The sequence below is a fragment of the Somniosus microcephalus genome, chromosome 6 (assembly GCF_052327205.1).
Source record: "Somniosus microcephalus isolate GS21.2 chromosome 6, FLI_Smic_1.0, whole genome shotgun sequence".
NCBI lineage: Eukaryota > Metazoa > Chordata > Chondrichthyes > Squaliformes > Somniosidae > Somniosus > Somniosus microcephalus.
Genome location: NC_140992.1, coordinates 160,639,416 through 160,655,323, shown reverse-complemented (window position 1 = coordinate 160,655,323; position 15,908 = coordinate 160,639,416). Strand labels below are relative to the sequence as shown.

Genomic DNA, 15,908 nt, shown 5'->3' with positions numbered 1-15,908 from the left:
CGATTGGTCTATGGGAATGGGCGACTGGTCTATGGGGATGGGCAACTGTTCTCCGGGGATTGGCGACAGTTCCCTGGGGATGGGCGATTGGTCTCAGGGGATGGCGACTGGTCTGTAGGGATGGGCGAGTGGTCTCTGGGGATGGGCGATTGGTCTCTGGGACGGGCAACTGATCTCTGGGGATGGGTGACTGATCTCTGGGGATGGACGAGTGGTCTCTGGGGATGGGCGATTTGTCTCTGGGGATGTGCGACTGGTCTCTGGGGACAGTCGATTGGTCTCTGGGGATGGGCGATAGGTCTCTGTGGGTGGTCGATGGGTCACTTTGGATGGGTGATTGTTCTCACTCGGGATGGGCAATTGGTCTCTGGGGATGGGCGACTGAACTTTCGGGGGATGGGCGGTTGGTCTTTGCGGATGGGCGATTGGTCTCTTGGGATGGGCGACTGGTCTCTGTGGATGAACGATTGGTCTCCGGGGATAGCCGACTGGTCTCTGGGGATGGGTGACTGGTCTCTGGGGATGGTCAATTTGTCTCTGGGGAGGGGCGACTGGTTTCTACGGATGGGCGATTGGTCTCTGGGGCTGGGTGACTAGTCTCTGGGGATGGGCGACTGGTCTCTAGGGATAGGCGACTGGTCTCTGGGGTTGGGCGACTGGCCTCTCGATATGGGCGACTGCTATCTCGGGATGGGTGACTGGTCTCTCGGGATGGGCGATTGGTCTCTGTGGATGGGCGAGTGGTCTCTGGGGATGGGCGATTGGTCTCTAGGGATGGGAGATTGGTCTCTAGGGATGGGAGATTCGTCTCTGGGGATGGGCGATTGGGCTCTAGGGATGGGCCACTGATCTCTGGGGATGGGTGACTGGTCTCTCGGGATGGGCGATTGGTCTCTGTGGATGGGCGAGTGGTCTCTGTGGATGGGCGAGTGGTCTCTGGGGATGGGCGATTGGTCTCTAGGGATGGGAGATTCGTCTCTGGGGATGGGCGATTGGGCTCTAGGGATGGGCCACTGATCTCTGGGGATGGGCGATTGGTCTCTGGGGATGGGCGATTGGACTCTGGGGATGGGCGATTGGTCTCTAGGGATGGGCGATTGGTCTCTTTGGATGGGCGATTGGTCTCTGTGGATGGGCGATTGGTCTCTGGGGATGGGCGAGTGGTCTCTGTGGATGGGCGACTGGTCTCTGGGGATGGGCGATTGGTCTCTAGGGATGGGCGAGTGGTCTCTGGGGATGGGCGAGTGGTCTCTAGGGATGGGCGAGTGGTCTCTGTGGATGGGCGATTGGTCTCTAGGGATGGGCGAGTGGTCTCTGGTGATGGGCGACTGGTCTCTGGGGATGGGCGAGTGGTCTCTAGGGATGGGCGAGTGGTCTCTGGGGATGGGCGAGTGGTCTCTAGGGATGGGCGAGTGGTCTCTGTGGATGGGCGATTGGTCTCTAGGGATGGGCGAGTGGTCTCTAGGGATGGGCGAGTGGTCTCTGTGGATGGGCGATTGGTCTCTGGGGATGGGCGAGTGGTCTCTAGGGATGGGCGACTGGACTCTGGGGATGGGCGACTGGTCTCTGGGGATGGGCGACTGGACTCTGGGGATGGGCGACTGGACTCTGGGGATGGGCGACTGGTCTCTGGGGATGGGTGTCTGGTCTCTGGGTCTGGGTGACTAGTCTCTGCGGCTAGATGACTGGTCTCTGGGGATTGGCGATTGGTCACTGGGGATGGGCGATTGGCATCTGCCGATTGGCGACTGTTATCTGGGGATGGGCGATTGGACTCTCTGGGGATGGCTGACTGGTCTCTGTGGATGGCGACTGGTTTCTGGGAATGGGCGATTGGTATCTTGGGATGGGTGACTGGTCTCTGGGGATGGGCGACTGGTCTCTGGGAATGGGCAATTGGTCTCTGGGGATGGGCGACTGGTCTCTGGGGATGGGCGACTGGTCTCTGGGGATGGGCAATTGATCTCTGGGAATGAGCAATTGGTCTCTGGGGATGGGCGACTGGTCTCTGGGGATGGGCGACTGGTCTCTGGGGATGGGCGACTGGTCTCTGGGGATGGGCGACTGGTCTCTGGGGATGGGCGACTGGTCTCTGGGGATGGGCAATTGATCTCTGGGAATGAGCAATTGGTCTCTGGGGATGGGCAACCGGTCTCTGGGGATGGGCGACTTGTCTCTTGGGATGATCGACTGGTCTCTGGGGATGGTCGACTGGTCTCTGGGGATGGGCTACTGGTCTCTGGGGATGGGTGATTGGTCGCTCTGCGGATGGGCAATTGGTCTCTGGGAATAGGGGATTGGTCTCTGTGGATAGAGGATTGGTTTCTTGGGATGGGCGACCGGTCTCTGGGGATGGGCAACTAGTCTCTGGGGATGGGCGACTGGTCTCTGGGGATGGGCAATTGGTCTCTGGGAATGAGCAATTGGTCTCTGGGGATGGGCAACCGGTCTCTGGGGATGGGCGACTGGTCTCTGGGAATGGGGGACAGGTCTCTGGGGATGGTCGACTGGTCTCTTGGGATAATCGACTGGTCTCTGGGGATGGTCGACTGGTCTCTGGGGATGGGCTACTGGTCTCTGGGGATGGGCGATTGGTCGCTCTGCGGATGGGCAATTGGTCTCTGGGAATAGGGGATTGGTCTCTGGGGATAGAGGATTGGTTTCTTGGGATGGGCGACCGGTCTCTGGGGATGGGCAACTAGTCTCTGGGGATGGGTGACTGGTCTCTGGGGATGGGCGATTGGTCTCTGCGGATGGGCGATTGGTCTCTCTGGGGATGGGCGATTGGTCCCTGGGGATGGGCGACTGGTCTCTGGGGATGGACGATTGGTCTGCGGCGATGGGTGAGTGGTCTCTGGGGATGGGCGAGTGGAGTCTGGGGATGGGCGACTGGTCTCTAGGGATGGGTGACTAGTCTCTGCGGCTGGACGACTGGTCTCTGGGGATCAGTAATTGGTCTCTGGGGATGGGTGACTGGTCTCTCTGAGGATGGGTGATTGGTCCCTGGGGATGGAAGATTAGTCTCGCTGGGGATGGGTGATTGGTTTGTGGGGATGGGCGATTCATCTCTGAGGATGGGCGACTGCTCTCTGGGGATAGGCAACTGGTCTCTGGGGATGGGTGACTGGTCTCTGGGGTTGGGCATGTGGTCTATCTGGGGATGGGCGATTGGTCTCTGGGGATGGGCGATTGGTCTCTGTGGATGGGTGAGTGGTCTCTGGGGATGGGCAAGTGGAGTCTGGGGATGGGCGACTGGTCTCTGTGGATGGGTGAGTGGTCTCTGGGGATGGGCAAGTGGAGTCTGGGGATGGGCGACTGGTCTCTGTGGATGGGTGACTGGTCTCTGATTATGGGTGACTAGTCTTTGCGGCTGGACGACTGGTCTCTGGGGATTGGTGATTGGTCGCTGGGGAAGGGCGATTGGCCTCTGCAGATGTGCGACTGGTATCTGGGGATGGGCAATTGGTCTTTCTGGGGATGGCCGACTGGTCACTGGGGATGGTCGACTGGTCTCTGGGGATGGGTGACTGGTCTCTGGGGATGGGCGATTGGTCTCTGGGGATGGGCGATTGGTCTCTGGGGATGGGCGATTGGTCTCTGGGGATGGGTGACTGGTCTCTGGTGATGGGCGATTGCTCTCTAGAGTTGGGAAATTGGTCTCTGGGGATGGGCGAGTGGTCTGTAGGGATGGCTGATTAATCTCTGGCTATGGGCGAGTGGTCTCTGGGGATGGGTGATTGGTCTCTTGCGATGGGTGACTGGTCTCTTGGGATGGGTGATTGGTCTCTGGAGTTGGGAAATTGGTCTCTGGGGATGGGTGGTTTGTCTCTGGGGATGAGCGATTGGCTGGGGTGAGGTGACTGGTCTCTGAGAATGGGTGATTGGTGTCTGGCGATGGGCGACTGGTCTCTGGGGATGTGTGACTGGTCTCTGGTGATCGGCGATTGGTCACTGGGAATGGGCGACTGGTCTCTGTGGATGGGCGATTGGTCTCTGGGGAGGGGTGACTGGTCTCTGGGGATGGGCGATTGGTCTCTGGGGAGGGGTGACTGGTCTCTGGGGATGGGCGAGTGGTCTCTGCGGATGGGCGACTGGTCTCAGGGGATAGGTGATGGGTCTCTCTCGGGATGAGCGATTGATCTCTGCGGATGGGCGACTGTTCTCTCGGGGGATGGGCGATTGGTCTCTGGTGATGGGCGGCTGGTCTTTGGGGAGGGGCGAGTGGTCTCTGCTGATGGGCGAGTGGTCTTAGCGGATAGTCGAGTTGTCTCTGGGGATGGGCGCCTGGTCTCTGGGGATGGGTGACTGGTCTCTGGGGATGGGCGAGTGGTCTCTGGGGATAGGCGATTGCTCTCTAGAGTTGGGAAATTGGTCTCTGGGGATGGGCGAGTGGTCTGTAGGGATGGCCGATTAATCTCTGGCTATGGGCGAGTGGTCTCTGGGGATGGGTGATTGGTCTCTTGCGATGGGTGACTGGTCTCTGGGGATGGGTGATTGGTCTCTGGGGATGGCCGATTAATCTCTGGCTATGGGCGAGTGGTCTCTGGGGATGGGTGATTGGTCTCTGGGGATGTGCGACTGGTCTCTGGGGATGGGGGATTGGTCTCTGGGGATGGGCGATTGGTCTCTGGAGATGGGTGATTGGTCTCTGGGGATGGGCGATTGGTCTCTGGAGATGGGTGATTGGTCTCTCTGGGGCTGGGCGATTGGTCTCTGGGGATGGGCGAGTGGTCTCTGGGGATGAAGGATTGGCCTCTGGGGATGGACGACTGGTCTCTCTGGGGATGGGCAATTCATCTCTGGGGACGGATGATTAGTTTCTCTGGGGATGGGAGATTCGTTCGTGGGGATGGGCGATTGTTCACTCTGGGGTTGGGCGAGTGGTCTCTGTGGATGGGTGATTCATCTCTGGTGATGGGCAAATGGTCTCTGGGGATGGGCGATTGGTCTCTGGGGATGGGCGATTGGACTCTGGGGATGGGCGAGTGGTCTGTAGGGATGGCCGATTGGTCTCTGGGGATGGGTAATTGGTCTCTTGCGATGGGCGACTGGTCTCTGGGGATCAATAATTGGTCTCTGGGGATGGGCGACTGGTCTCTCTGGGGATGGGTGATTTTTCTCTGGGAATGGACGACTGGTCTCTCTGGGGATGGGCGATTGGTCTCTGGGGATGGGCGATTGGATGCTGGGGATGGGCAATTGTTCTCTGGGGATAGGCGAGTGGTGTGTAGGGATGGCCGATTGGTCTCTGGGGATGGGTAATTGATCTCTTGCGATGGGCGACTGGTCTCTGGGGATCAGTAATTGGTCTCTGGGGATGGGCGACTGGTCTCTCTGGGGATGGGTGATTGATCTCTTGCGATGGGCGACTGGTCTCTGGGGATCAGTAATTGGTCTCTGGGGATGGGCGACTGGTCTCTCTGGGGATGGGTGATTGGTCTCTGGGGATGGGCGATTGGACGCTGGGGATGTGCGATTGTTCTCTGGGAATAGGCGAGTGGTCTGTAGGGATGGCCGATTGGTCTCTGGGGATGGGTAATTGGTCTCTTGCGATGGGCGGCTGGTCTCTGGGGATCAGTAATTGGTCTCTGGGGATGGGCGACTGGTCTCTCTGGGGATGGGTGATTGGTCCCTGGGGATGGACGATTAGTCTCGCTGGGGATGGGCGATTCGTTTGTGGGGATGGGTGATTCATCTCTGAGGATGGGCGACTGCTCTCTGGGGATAGGCAACTGGTCTCTGGGGATGGGTGATTGGTCTCTGGGGATTGGCGTTTGGTCTCTGGGGATGGGCGAGTGATCTCTGGGGATGGGCGAGTGGAGTCTGGGGATGGGCGACTGGCCTCTGAGTATGGGTGACTGGTCCCTGCGGCTGGATGACTGGTCTCTGGGGTTTGGCGATTGGTCACTAGGGATGGGCAATTGGCCTCTGCAGATGGGCGACTGGTATCTGGGGATGGGCAATTGGTCTCTCTGGGGATGGCTGACTGGTCTCTGGGGATGGCAACTGGTTTCTGCGAATGGGCGATTGGTATCTTGGGATGGGTGACTGGTCTCTGGGGATGGGAGACTGGTCTCTGGGAATGGGCAATTGGTCTCTGGGGATGGGTGACTGGTCTCTGGGGATGGGTGACTGGTCTCTGGGGATGGGCGACTGGCCTCTGGGAATGGTCGATCGGTCTCTGGGGATGGGCGATTGGTCTCTGGGATGGTCGACTGGTCTCTGGGAATGGTCGACTGGTCTCTTGGGATGGGCGCATGGTCTCTGCGGATGGGCGACTGGACTCTGCTGATAGGCGACTGGACTCTCGGGGGAAGGGAAATTGGTCTCTGGTGATGGGCGACTGGGCTTTGGGGAGGGGTGAGCTGTCTTTGCTGATGGGCGAGTGGGCTTTGCGGATAGACGAGTGGTCGCTGGGGAGGGGCGCCTGGTCTCTGGGGATGGGTGACTGGTCTCTGGGGATGGGTGGTTGGTTTCTGAGGATGAGCGATTGGTCTGGGGACAGGCGATTGTGCTCTGGGGATGGGCGACTTGTCTTTGGGGATGACCGATTGGTCTTCGGGGAGAGGTAACTGTTCTCTGAGGATGGGTGATTGGTCTCTGGCGATGGGCGACTGGTCTCTGCAGATGGGCGACTGGTCTCTCGGGTGATGGGCGATTGGTCTCTGGTGATGGGCGACTGGTTTTTGGGGAGGGGCGAGTGGTCTTTGCTGATGGGCGAGTGGTCTTTGCGGATAGTCGAGTGGTCTCTGGGTATGGGCGCCTGGTCTCTGGGGGTGGGTGACTGGTCTCTGGGGATGGGCGAGTGGTCTCTCTGGGGATGGGCGATTGGACTCTGGGGATGGATGATTAGTCACTCTGGGGATGGGTGATTGGATTTTGTGGATGGCGATTGTTCACTCTGGGGATGGGTGAGTGGTCTCTGTGGATGGGCGATTGGTCTCTGGTGATGGGCGAATGGTCTCTGGGGATGGGCAATTGATCGCTGGGGATGGGCAACTCATCTCAGGGGATAGGCTATTGGTATCTGGGGTTGGGCAATTGTTCTCTCGGGATAGGCGACTGGTCTCTGGGGATGTGTGAGAGGTGTCTGTGGATGGGCGATTGGTCTCTGTGGATGGGCGACTGGTCTCTGGGGATGTGAAACTGGTCTCTGGGGATGGGCGACTGGTCTCTGGGGATGGGCGATTGGTCTCTGTGGATGGGCGACTGGTCTCTGGGGATGTGAAACTGGTCTCTGGGGATGGGCGACTGGTCTCTGGGGATGGGCGATTGGTCTCTCCGGGGATGGGCGACTGGTCTCTGGGGATGGGCGTGTGGTCTATCTGGGGATGGGTGATTGGTCTCTGGGGATGGGCGATTGGTCTATGGGGATAGGCAACTGGTCTCTGGGGATGGGCGCCTGGACTCTGGGGATGGGCGACTGCCCTCTGGGGATGGGCGACTCATCTCAGGGGATAGGCGATTGGTATCTGGGGTTGGGCAATTGTTCTCTCGGGATGGGCGACTGGTCTCTGGGGATGTGTGAGTGGTCTCTGTGGATGGGCGATTGGTCTCTGGGGATGGGCGATTGGTCTCGGTGGATGGGTGATTGGTCTCTGGTGATGGGCGAATGGTCTCTGGGATGTGTGAGTGGTCTCTGTGGATGGGCGATTGGTCTCTGGGGATGGGCGATTGGTCTCGGTGGATGGGTGATTGGTCTCTGGTGATGGGCGAATGGTCTCTGGGAATGGGCGATTGGTCTCTGGGGATGGCCGATTGGTCTCTGGGGATGGGTGATTGGTCTCTTGCGATGGGCGACTGGTCTCTGGGGATCGGTAATTGGTCTCTGGGGATGGACGAATAGTCTCGCTGGGGATGGGCGATTGGTTTGTGGGGCGGGGCGATTCATTTCTGAGGATGGGCAACTGCTCTCTAGGGATAGGCAACTGGTCTCTGGGGATGGGTGACTGGTCCCTGGGGTTGGTCATGTGGTCTATCAGGGGATGGGCAATTGTTCTCTGGGGATGGGCGATTGGTCTCTGGGGATGGGCGAGTGGAGTCTGGGGATGGGCGACTGGTCTCTGGGGATGGGTGACTGATCTCTGAGTATGTGTGACTAGTCTCTGCGGCTGGACGACTGGTCTCTGGGGATTGGCGTTTGGTCGCTGGGGATGAGCGATTGGCCTCTGCAAATGGGCGACTGGTATCTGGGGATGGGCAATTGGTCTCTCTGGGGATGAGCGACTTGTCTCTCTGGGGATTGTCAACTGGTCTCTCTGGGGATGGGTGATTGGTCTCTGGGGATGGACGATTAGTCTCGCTGGGGATGGGCGATTAGTTTGTGGGGATGTGTGATTCATCTCTGAGGATGGGCGACTGCTCTCTGGGGATAGGCAACTGGTCTCTGGGGATGGGTGACTGGTCTCTGGGGTTGGGCGTGTGGTCTATCTGGGGATGGGCGATTGGTCTCTGGGGATTGGTGTTTGGTCTCTGGGGATGGGCGAGTGATCTCTGGGGATGGGCAATTGATCTCTGGGGATGGGCGACTCGTCTCAGGGAATAGGCAATTGGTGTCTGGGGTTGGACGTCTTGTCTCTTGGGATGGGCAATTGGTCTCTGGGGATGGGCGAGTGGTCTCATTGGATGGGCGATTGGTCTCTGGGGATGAGCGATTGGCCTCTGCAGATGGGCGACTGGTATCGGGGGTTGGGCAATTCATCTCTCTGGGGATGGCCGACTGGTCTCTGGGGATGGCGACTGGTTTCTGTGAATGGGCGATTGGTATCTTGGGATGGGCGACTGGTCTCTGGGGATGGGCGACTGGTCTCTGGGGATGTGCAAATGGTCTCTGGGAATGGGCAATTGGTCTCTGGGGATGGGCGACTGGTCTCTGGGGATGATCGACTGGTCTCTGGGGATGGGCGCCTGGTCTCTGCGGATGGGCGGCTGGTCTCTGCTGATGGGCGATTGGTCTCTCGAGGTATGGTCGATTGGTCTCTGGTGATGGGCGACTGGTCTTTGGGGAGAGCCGTGCTGTCTTTGCTGATGGGCGAGTGGTCTTTGTGGATAGCCGAGTGGTCTCTGGGGATGGGCGCCTGGTCTCTGGGGATGAGTGACTGGTCTCTGGGGATGGGCGAGTGGTCTCTTGGGATGGGCTATTGGTCTCTGGGGATAGGCAATTGGTCTCTGGAGTTTGGAAATTGTTCCCTGGGGATGGGGGGTTGGTCTCTGGGGATGAGTGATTGGTCTGGGGACATGCGATTGTTCTCTGAGGATGGGCAACTTGTCTTTGGGGATGACCGATTGGTCTTCGGGGAGAGGTGACTGGTCTCTGAGGATGGGTGATTGGTCTCTGGCGATGGGCGACTGGTCTTTGGGGATGGTTGATTGGTCTCTCGGGATCGGCGATTGGTCTCTGGGGATAGGCGATTGGTGTCTAGGGATGGCCGATTGGTCTCTGGCTATGTGCGAGTGGTCTCTGGGGATGGGCGATTTGTCTCTGGGGATGGGCAATTGGTCTCTCTGCGGATGGGTGATTGGTCTCTGGGGATGGGCGATTGGTCTCTGCGGATGGGTGATTGGTCTCTCGGGATCGGCGATTGGTCTCTGGGGATGGGCGATTGGTGTCTGGGGATAGGCGATTGGTCTCTGCGGATGGGTGATTGGTCTCTCGGGATCGGCGATTGGTCTCTGGGGATGGGTGATTGGTCTCTCGGGATCGGCGATTGGTCTCTGCGGATGGGTGATTGGTCTCTCGGGATCGGCGATTGGTCTCTGGGGATGGGTGATTGGTCTCTGGGGATGGGCGATTGGTCTCTGCGGATGGGTGATTGGTCTCTCGGGATCGGCGATTGGTCTCTGGGGATGGGCGATTGGTGTCTGGGGATGGACGATTAGTCTCTCTAGGGATGGGTGATTGGTTTGTAGGGATGCGCGATAGTTCACTCTGGGGATGGGTGAGTGGTCTCTGTGGATGGGCGATTGGTCTCTGGTGATGGGCGAATGGCCTCTGGGGATGGGTGATTGCTCTCTGGGGATGGGTGATTGGACTCTGGGGATGGGTGATTGGACTCTGGGGATGGGCGATTATTCTCTGGGGATAGGCGAGTGGTCTCTAGGGATGGCCGATTGGTCTCTGGCTATGTGCGAGTGGTCTCTGGGGATGGGCGATTTGTCTCTGGGGATGGGCAATTGGTCTCTCTGCGGATGGGTGATTGGTCTCTGGGGATGGGCGATTGGTCTCTGCGGATGGGCGACTGGTCTCTGGGGATGTGAAACTGGTCTCTGGGGATGGGCGACTGGTCTCTCGGGATGGTCGTGTTGTCTATCTGGGGATGGGTGATTGGGCTCTGGGGATGGCGATTGGTCTATGGGGATGGGCAACTGGTCTCTGGGGATGGGCGCCTGGTCTCTGGGGATGGGCGACTGGTCTCTGGGATTGGGTGACTGGTCTCTGGGGATGGGCGACTGCTCTCTGGGGATGGGCGATTGATCTCTGGGGATGGGCGACTCGTCTCAGGGGATAGGCGATTCGTATCTGGGGTTGCGCGACTGGTCTCTCGGGATGGGCGACTGGTCTCTGGGGATGGGTGAGTGGTCTCTGTGGATGGGCGATTGGTCTCTGGGGATGGGGGATTGGTCTCTGGGGATGGGTGATTGTGCTCTGGTGATGGGCGAATGGTCTCTGGCGATGGGCGATTGGTTTGTGGGGATGGGCGATTCATCTCTGAGGATGGGCAACTGCTCTCTGGGGATAGGCAACTGGTCTCTGGGGATGGGTGACTGGTCCCTAGGGTTGGTCATGTGGACTATCAGGGGATGGGCGATTGTTCTCTGGGGATGGGCGATTCGTCTCTGGGGATGGGCGAGTGGTCTCTGGGGATGGGCGAGTGGTCTCTGGGGATGGGCGAGTGGAGTCTGGGGATGGGCGACTGGTCTCTGGGGATGGGTGACTGGTCTCTGAGTATGGGTGACTAGTCTCTGCGGCTGGACGACTGGTCTCTGGGGATTGGTGATGGGTCACTGGGGATGAGCGATTGGCCTCTGCAGATGGGCGGCTGGTATCTGGGGATGGGCAATTGGTCTCTCTGGGGATGGCCGACTGGTCTCTGGGAATGGCGACTGGTTTCTGCGAATGGGCGATTGGTATTTTGGGATGGGCGACTGGTATCTTGGGATGGGCGACTGGTCTCTGGGGATGGGCGACTGGTCTCTGGGGATGGGCAATTGGTCTCTGGGAATGGGCAATTGGTCTCTGGGGATGGGCGACTGGTCTCTGGGGATGCTCGATTGGCCTCTGGGGATAGTCGACTGGTCTCTGGGGATGGTCGACTGGTCTCTGGGGATGGGCGCCTGGTCTGTGCGGATGGTCGATTGGTCTCTGGTGATGGGCGACTGGTCTTTGGGGAGAGCCGAGCTGTCTTTGCTGATGGGTGAGTGGTCTTTGTGGATAGCCGAGTGGTCTCTGGGGATGGGCGCCTGGTCTCTGGGGATGAGTGACTGGTCTCTGGGGATGGGCGAGTGTTCCCTTGGGATGGACTATTGGTCTCTGGGAATAGGCGATTGGTCTCTGGAGTTCGGAAATTGGTCCCTGGGGATGGGGGGTTGGTCTCTGGGGATGAGTGATTGGTCTGGGGACAGGCGATTGTGCTCTGAGGATGGGCGACTTGAATTTGGGGATGACCGATTGGTCTTCGGGGAGAGGTGACTGGTCTCTGAGGATGGGTGATTGGTCTCTGGCGATGGGCGATTGGTCTCTGGGAATGGACAATTAGTCTCTCTGGGGATGGGTGATTGGTTTGTAGGGATGCGCGATTGTTCACTCTGGGGATGGGTGAGTGTTCTCTGTGGATGGGCGATTGGTCTCTGGTGATGGGCGATTGGACTCTGGGGATGGGCGATTATTCTCTGAGGATAGGCAAGTGGTCTCTAGGGATGGCCGATTGGTCTCTGGCTATGGGCGAGTGGTCTCTTGGGGTGGGTGATTGGTCTCTGGGGATGGGCGACTGGTCTCTGCGGAACGGCGATTTGTCTCTGGGAATGAGCATTTGGTCTCTCTGCGGATGGGCGATTGGCCTCTGTGGATGGGCGACTGGTCTCTGGGGATGTGGAACTGGTCTCCGGGGATGGGCGACTGGTCTCTGGGGATGGCCGTGTGGTCTATCTGGGGATGGGTGGTTGGTCTCTGGGGATGGGCGATTGGTCTCTGGGGATGGGCAACTTGTCTCTGGGGATGGGCGATTGATCTCTGTGGATGTGCGACTCATCTCAGGGGATAGGCTATTGGTATCTGGGGTTGGGCAATTGTTCTCTCGGGATGGGCGACTGGTCTCTGGGGATGTGTGAGTGGTCTCTGTGGATGGGCGATTGGTCTTTGGCGATGGGTGATTGGTCTCGGTTGATGGGTGATTGGTCTCTGGTGATGGGCGAATGGTCTCTGGGAATGGGCGATTGGTCTCTGGGGATGGGCGATTGGACACTGGGGAATGGCGATTGTTCTCTGGAGATAGGCGAGTGCTCTGTAGGGATGGCCGATTGGTCTCTGGGGATGGGTAATTGGTCTCTTGCGATGGGCGACTGGTCTCTGGGGATCAATAATTGGTCTCTGGGGATGGGCGATTGGTCTCTCTGGGGATGGGTGATTTTTCTCTGGGAATGGGCGATTGGTCTCTGGGGATTGGCAATTGGATGCTGGGGATGGGCGATTGTTCTCTTGGGATAGGCGAGTGGTCTGTAGGGATGACCGATTGGTCTCTGGGGATGGGTAATTGGTCTCTTGTGATGGGCGACTGGTCTCTGGGGATTGTCAACTGGTCTCTCTGGGGATGGGTGATTGGTCCCTGGGGATGGACGAATAGTCTCGCTGGGGATGGGCGATTGGTTTGTGGGGATGGGTGATTCATCTCTGAGGATGGGCGACTGCTCTCTGGGGATAGGCAACTGGTCTCTGGGGATGGGTGACTGGTCTCTGGGGTTGGGCGTGTGGTCTATCTGGGGATGGGCGATTGGTCTCTGGGGATTGGCGTTTGGTCTCTGGGGATGGGCGAGTGATCTCTGGGGATGGGCAATTGGTCTCTGGGGATGGGCGACTCGTCTCAGGGGATAGGCAATTGGTATCTGGGTTTGGACGTCTGGTCTCTCGGGATGGGCAATTGGTCTCTGGGGATGGGCGAGTGGTCTCTGGTGATGGGCGAGTGGTCTCTGTGGATGGGCGATTGGTCTCTGTGGATCGGCGATTGGGCTCTGGTGATGGGCGAGTGGTCTCTGGCGATGGGCGATTGGTCTCTGGGGATAGGCGAGTGATCTGTAGGGATGGGCGATTGGTCTCTGGGGATGGGTGATTGGTCTCTTGCGATGGGCGACTGGTCTCTGGGGATCGGTAATTGGTCTCTGGGGATGGGCGACTGGTCTCTCTGGGGATGGGTGATTGGTCTCTGGGGATGGATGAATAGTCTCGCTGGGGATGTGCGATTGGTTTGTGGGGATGGGCGATTCATCTCTGAGGATGGGCAACTGCTTTCTGGGGATAGGCAACTGGTCTCTGGGGATGGGTGACTGGTCCCTGGGGTTGGTCATGTGGTTTATCAGGGGATGGGCGATTGTTCTCTGGGGATGGGCGATTGGTCTCTGGGGATGGGCGAGTGGTCTCTGGGGATGGGCGAGTGGTCTCTGGGGATGGGCGAGTGGAGTCTGGGGATGGGCGACTGGTCTCTGGGGATGGGTGATTGGTCTCTGAGTATGGGTGACTAGTCTCTGCGGCTGGATGACTGGTCTCTGGGGATTGGCGATTGGTCGCTGGGGATGAGCGATTGGCCTCTGCAGATGGGCGACTGGTATCTGGGGATGGGCAATTGGTCTCTCTGGGGATGGCTGACTGGTCTCTGGGGATGGCGACTGGTTTCTGCGAATGGGCAATTGGTATCTTGGGATGGGCGACTGGTCTCTGGGGATGGGTGACTGGTCTCTGGTGATGTGCAATTGGTCTCTGGGAATGGGCAATTGGTCTCTGGGGATGGGCGACTGGTCTCTGGGGATGTTCGATTGGTCTCTGGGGATGTTCGACTGGTCTCTGGGGATGTTCGACTGGTCTCTGGGGATGGGCGCCTGGTCTCTGCGGATGGGCGGCTGGTCTCTGCTGATGGGTGATTGATCTCTCGGGGGATGGTCGATTGGTCTCTGGTGATCAGTGACTGGTCTTTGGGGAGAGCCGAGCTGTCTTTGCTGATGGGCGAGTGGTCTTTGTGGATAGCCGAGTGGTCACTGGGGATGGGCGCCTGGTCTCTGGGGATGAGTGACTGGTCTCTGGGGATGGGCGAGTGGTCTCTTGGGATGGGCTATTGGTCTCTGGGGATAGGCGATTGGTATCTGGAGTTGGGAAATTGGTCCCTGGGGATGGGGGGTTGGTCTCTGGGGATGAGAAATTGGTCTGGGGACAGGCGATTGTGCTCTGAGGATGAGCGACTTGTCTTTGGGGATGACCGATTGGTCTTCGGGGAAAGGTGACTGGTCTCTGAGGATGGGTGATTGGTCTCTGGCGATGGGCGACTGGTGTCTGGGGATGGGTGACTGGTCTCTCGGGATCGGCGATTGGTCTCTCGGGTTAGGCGATTGGTTGCTCTGCGGATGGGTGATTGGTCTCTGGGGATGGGCGATTGGTCTCTGGGAATGGACGATTAGTCTCTCTGGGGATGGGTGATTGGTTTGTAGGGACACGCGATTGTTCACTCTGGGGATGGGTGAATGGTCTCTGTGGATGGGTGATTGGTCTCTGGTGATGGGTGATTGTTCTCTGGGGATGGGTGATTGGACTCTGGGGATGGGCGATTATTCTCTGGGGATAGGCGAGTGGTCTCTAGGGATGGCCGATTCGTCTCTGGCTATGGGCGAGTGGTCTCTGGGGATGGGTGATTGGTCTCTGGGGATGGGCGAATGGTCTCTGCGGATCGGCGATTTGTCTCTGGGGATGGGCAATTGGTCTCTCTGCGGATGGGTTATTGGTCTCTGGGGATGGGCGATTGGTCTCTGTGGATGGGCTACTGGTCTCTGGGGATGTGAAACTGGTCTCTGGGGATGGGCGATTGGTCTCTGTGGATGGGCTACTGGTCTCTGGGGATGTGAAACTGGTCTCTGGGGATGGGCGATTGGTCTATGGGAATAGGCAACTGGTCTCTGGGGATGGGCGCCTGGACTCTGGGGATGGGCGACTGGTCTCTGGGGATGGGCGACTGGTCTCTGGGAATGGGCGACTGCCCTCTGGGGATGGGCGATTGATCTCTGGGGATGGACGACTCGTCTCAGGGGATAGGTGATTGGTATCTGGGGTTGGGCAATTGTTCTCTCGGGATGGGCGACTGGTCTCTGGGGATGTGTGAGTGATCTCTGTGGATGGGCGATTGGTCTCTGGGGATGGGCGATTGGTCTCGGTGGATGGGCGATTGGTCTCTGGTGATAGGCAAATGGTCTCTGGTAATGGGGGATTGGTCTCTGGGGATGGGCGATTGGACACTGGGGATGGGCGACTCTTCTCTGGGGATAGGCAAGTGTCTGTAGGGATGGCCGATTGGTCTCTGGGGATGGGTAATTGGTCTCTTGCGATGGGCGACTGGTCTCTGGGGATCAGTAATTGGTCTCTGGGGATGGGCGACTGGTCTCTCTGGGGATGGGTGATTGTTCTCTGGGGATGGGCGATTGGACGCTGGGGATGGGCAATTGTTATCTAGGGATAGGCGAGTGGTCGGTAGGGATGGTCGATTGTTCTCTGGGGATGGGTAATTGGTCTCTTGCGATGGGCGACTGGTCTCTGGGGATCAGTAATTGGTCTCTGGGGATGGGCGACTGGTCTCTCTGGGGATGGGTGATTGGTCTCTGGGGATGGACGATTAGTCTCGCTGGGGATGGGCGATTAGTTTGTGGGGATGTGTGATTCA

General features: G+C 58.7%; 1 protein-coding gene across 1 annotated transcript in view; it reads right to left on the bottom strand.

Moving 5' to 3' along the window:
• Positions 1 to 320: 320 nt before the first annotated feature.
• LOC147116150 (uncharacterized) overlaps positions 321 to 15,908 on the bottom strand; it is a 100,798-nt gene continuing 85,210 nt past the window's right edge. Inside the window, exons 2-9 of the mRNA XM_085992010.1 lie at positions 9,283 to 9,397; positions 7,169 to 7,218; positions 4,591 to 4,669; positions 3,540 to 3,635; positions 2,467 to 2,546; positions 2,171 to 2,209; positions 1,979 to 2,113; positions 321 to 453 (exon numbers count right to left, since the gene is read on the bottom strand). Coding sequence (XP_085848136.1) covers positions 321 to 453; positions 1,979 to 2,113; positions 2,171 to 2,209; positions 2,467 to 2,546; positions 3,540 to 3,635; positions 4,591 to 4,669; positions 7,169 to 7,218; positions 9,283 to 9,397 — 727 coding nt within the window. The remainder of the gene's footprint in view (positions 454 to 1,978; positions 2,114 to 2,170; positions 2,210 to 2,466; positions 2,547 to 3,539; positions 3,636 to 4,590; positions 4,670 to 7,168; positions 7,219 to 9,282; positions 9,398 to 15,908) is intronic.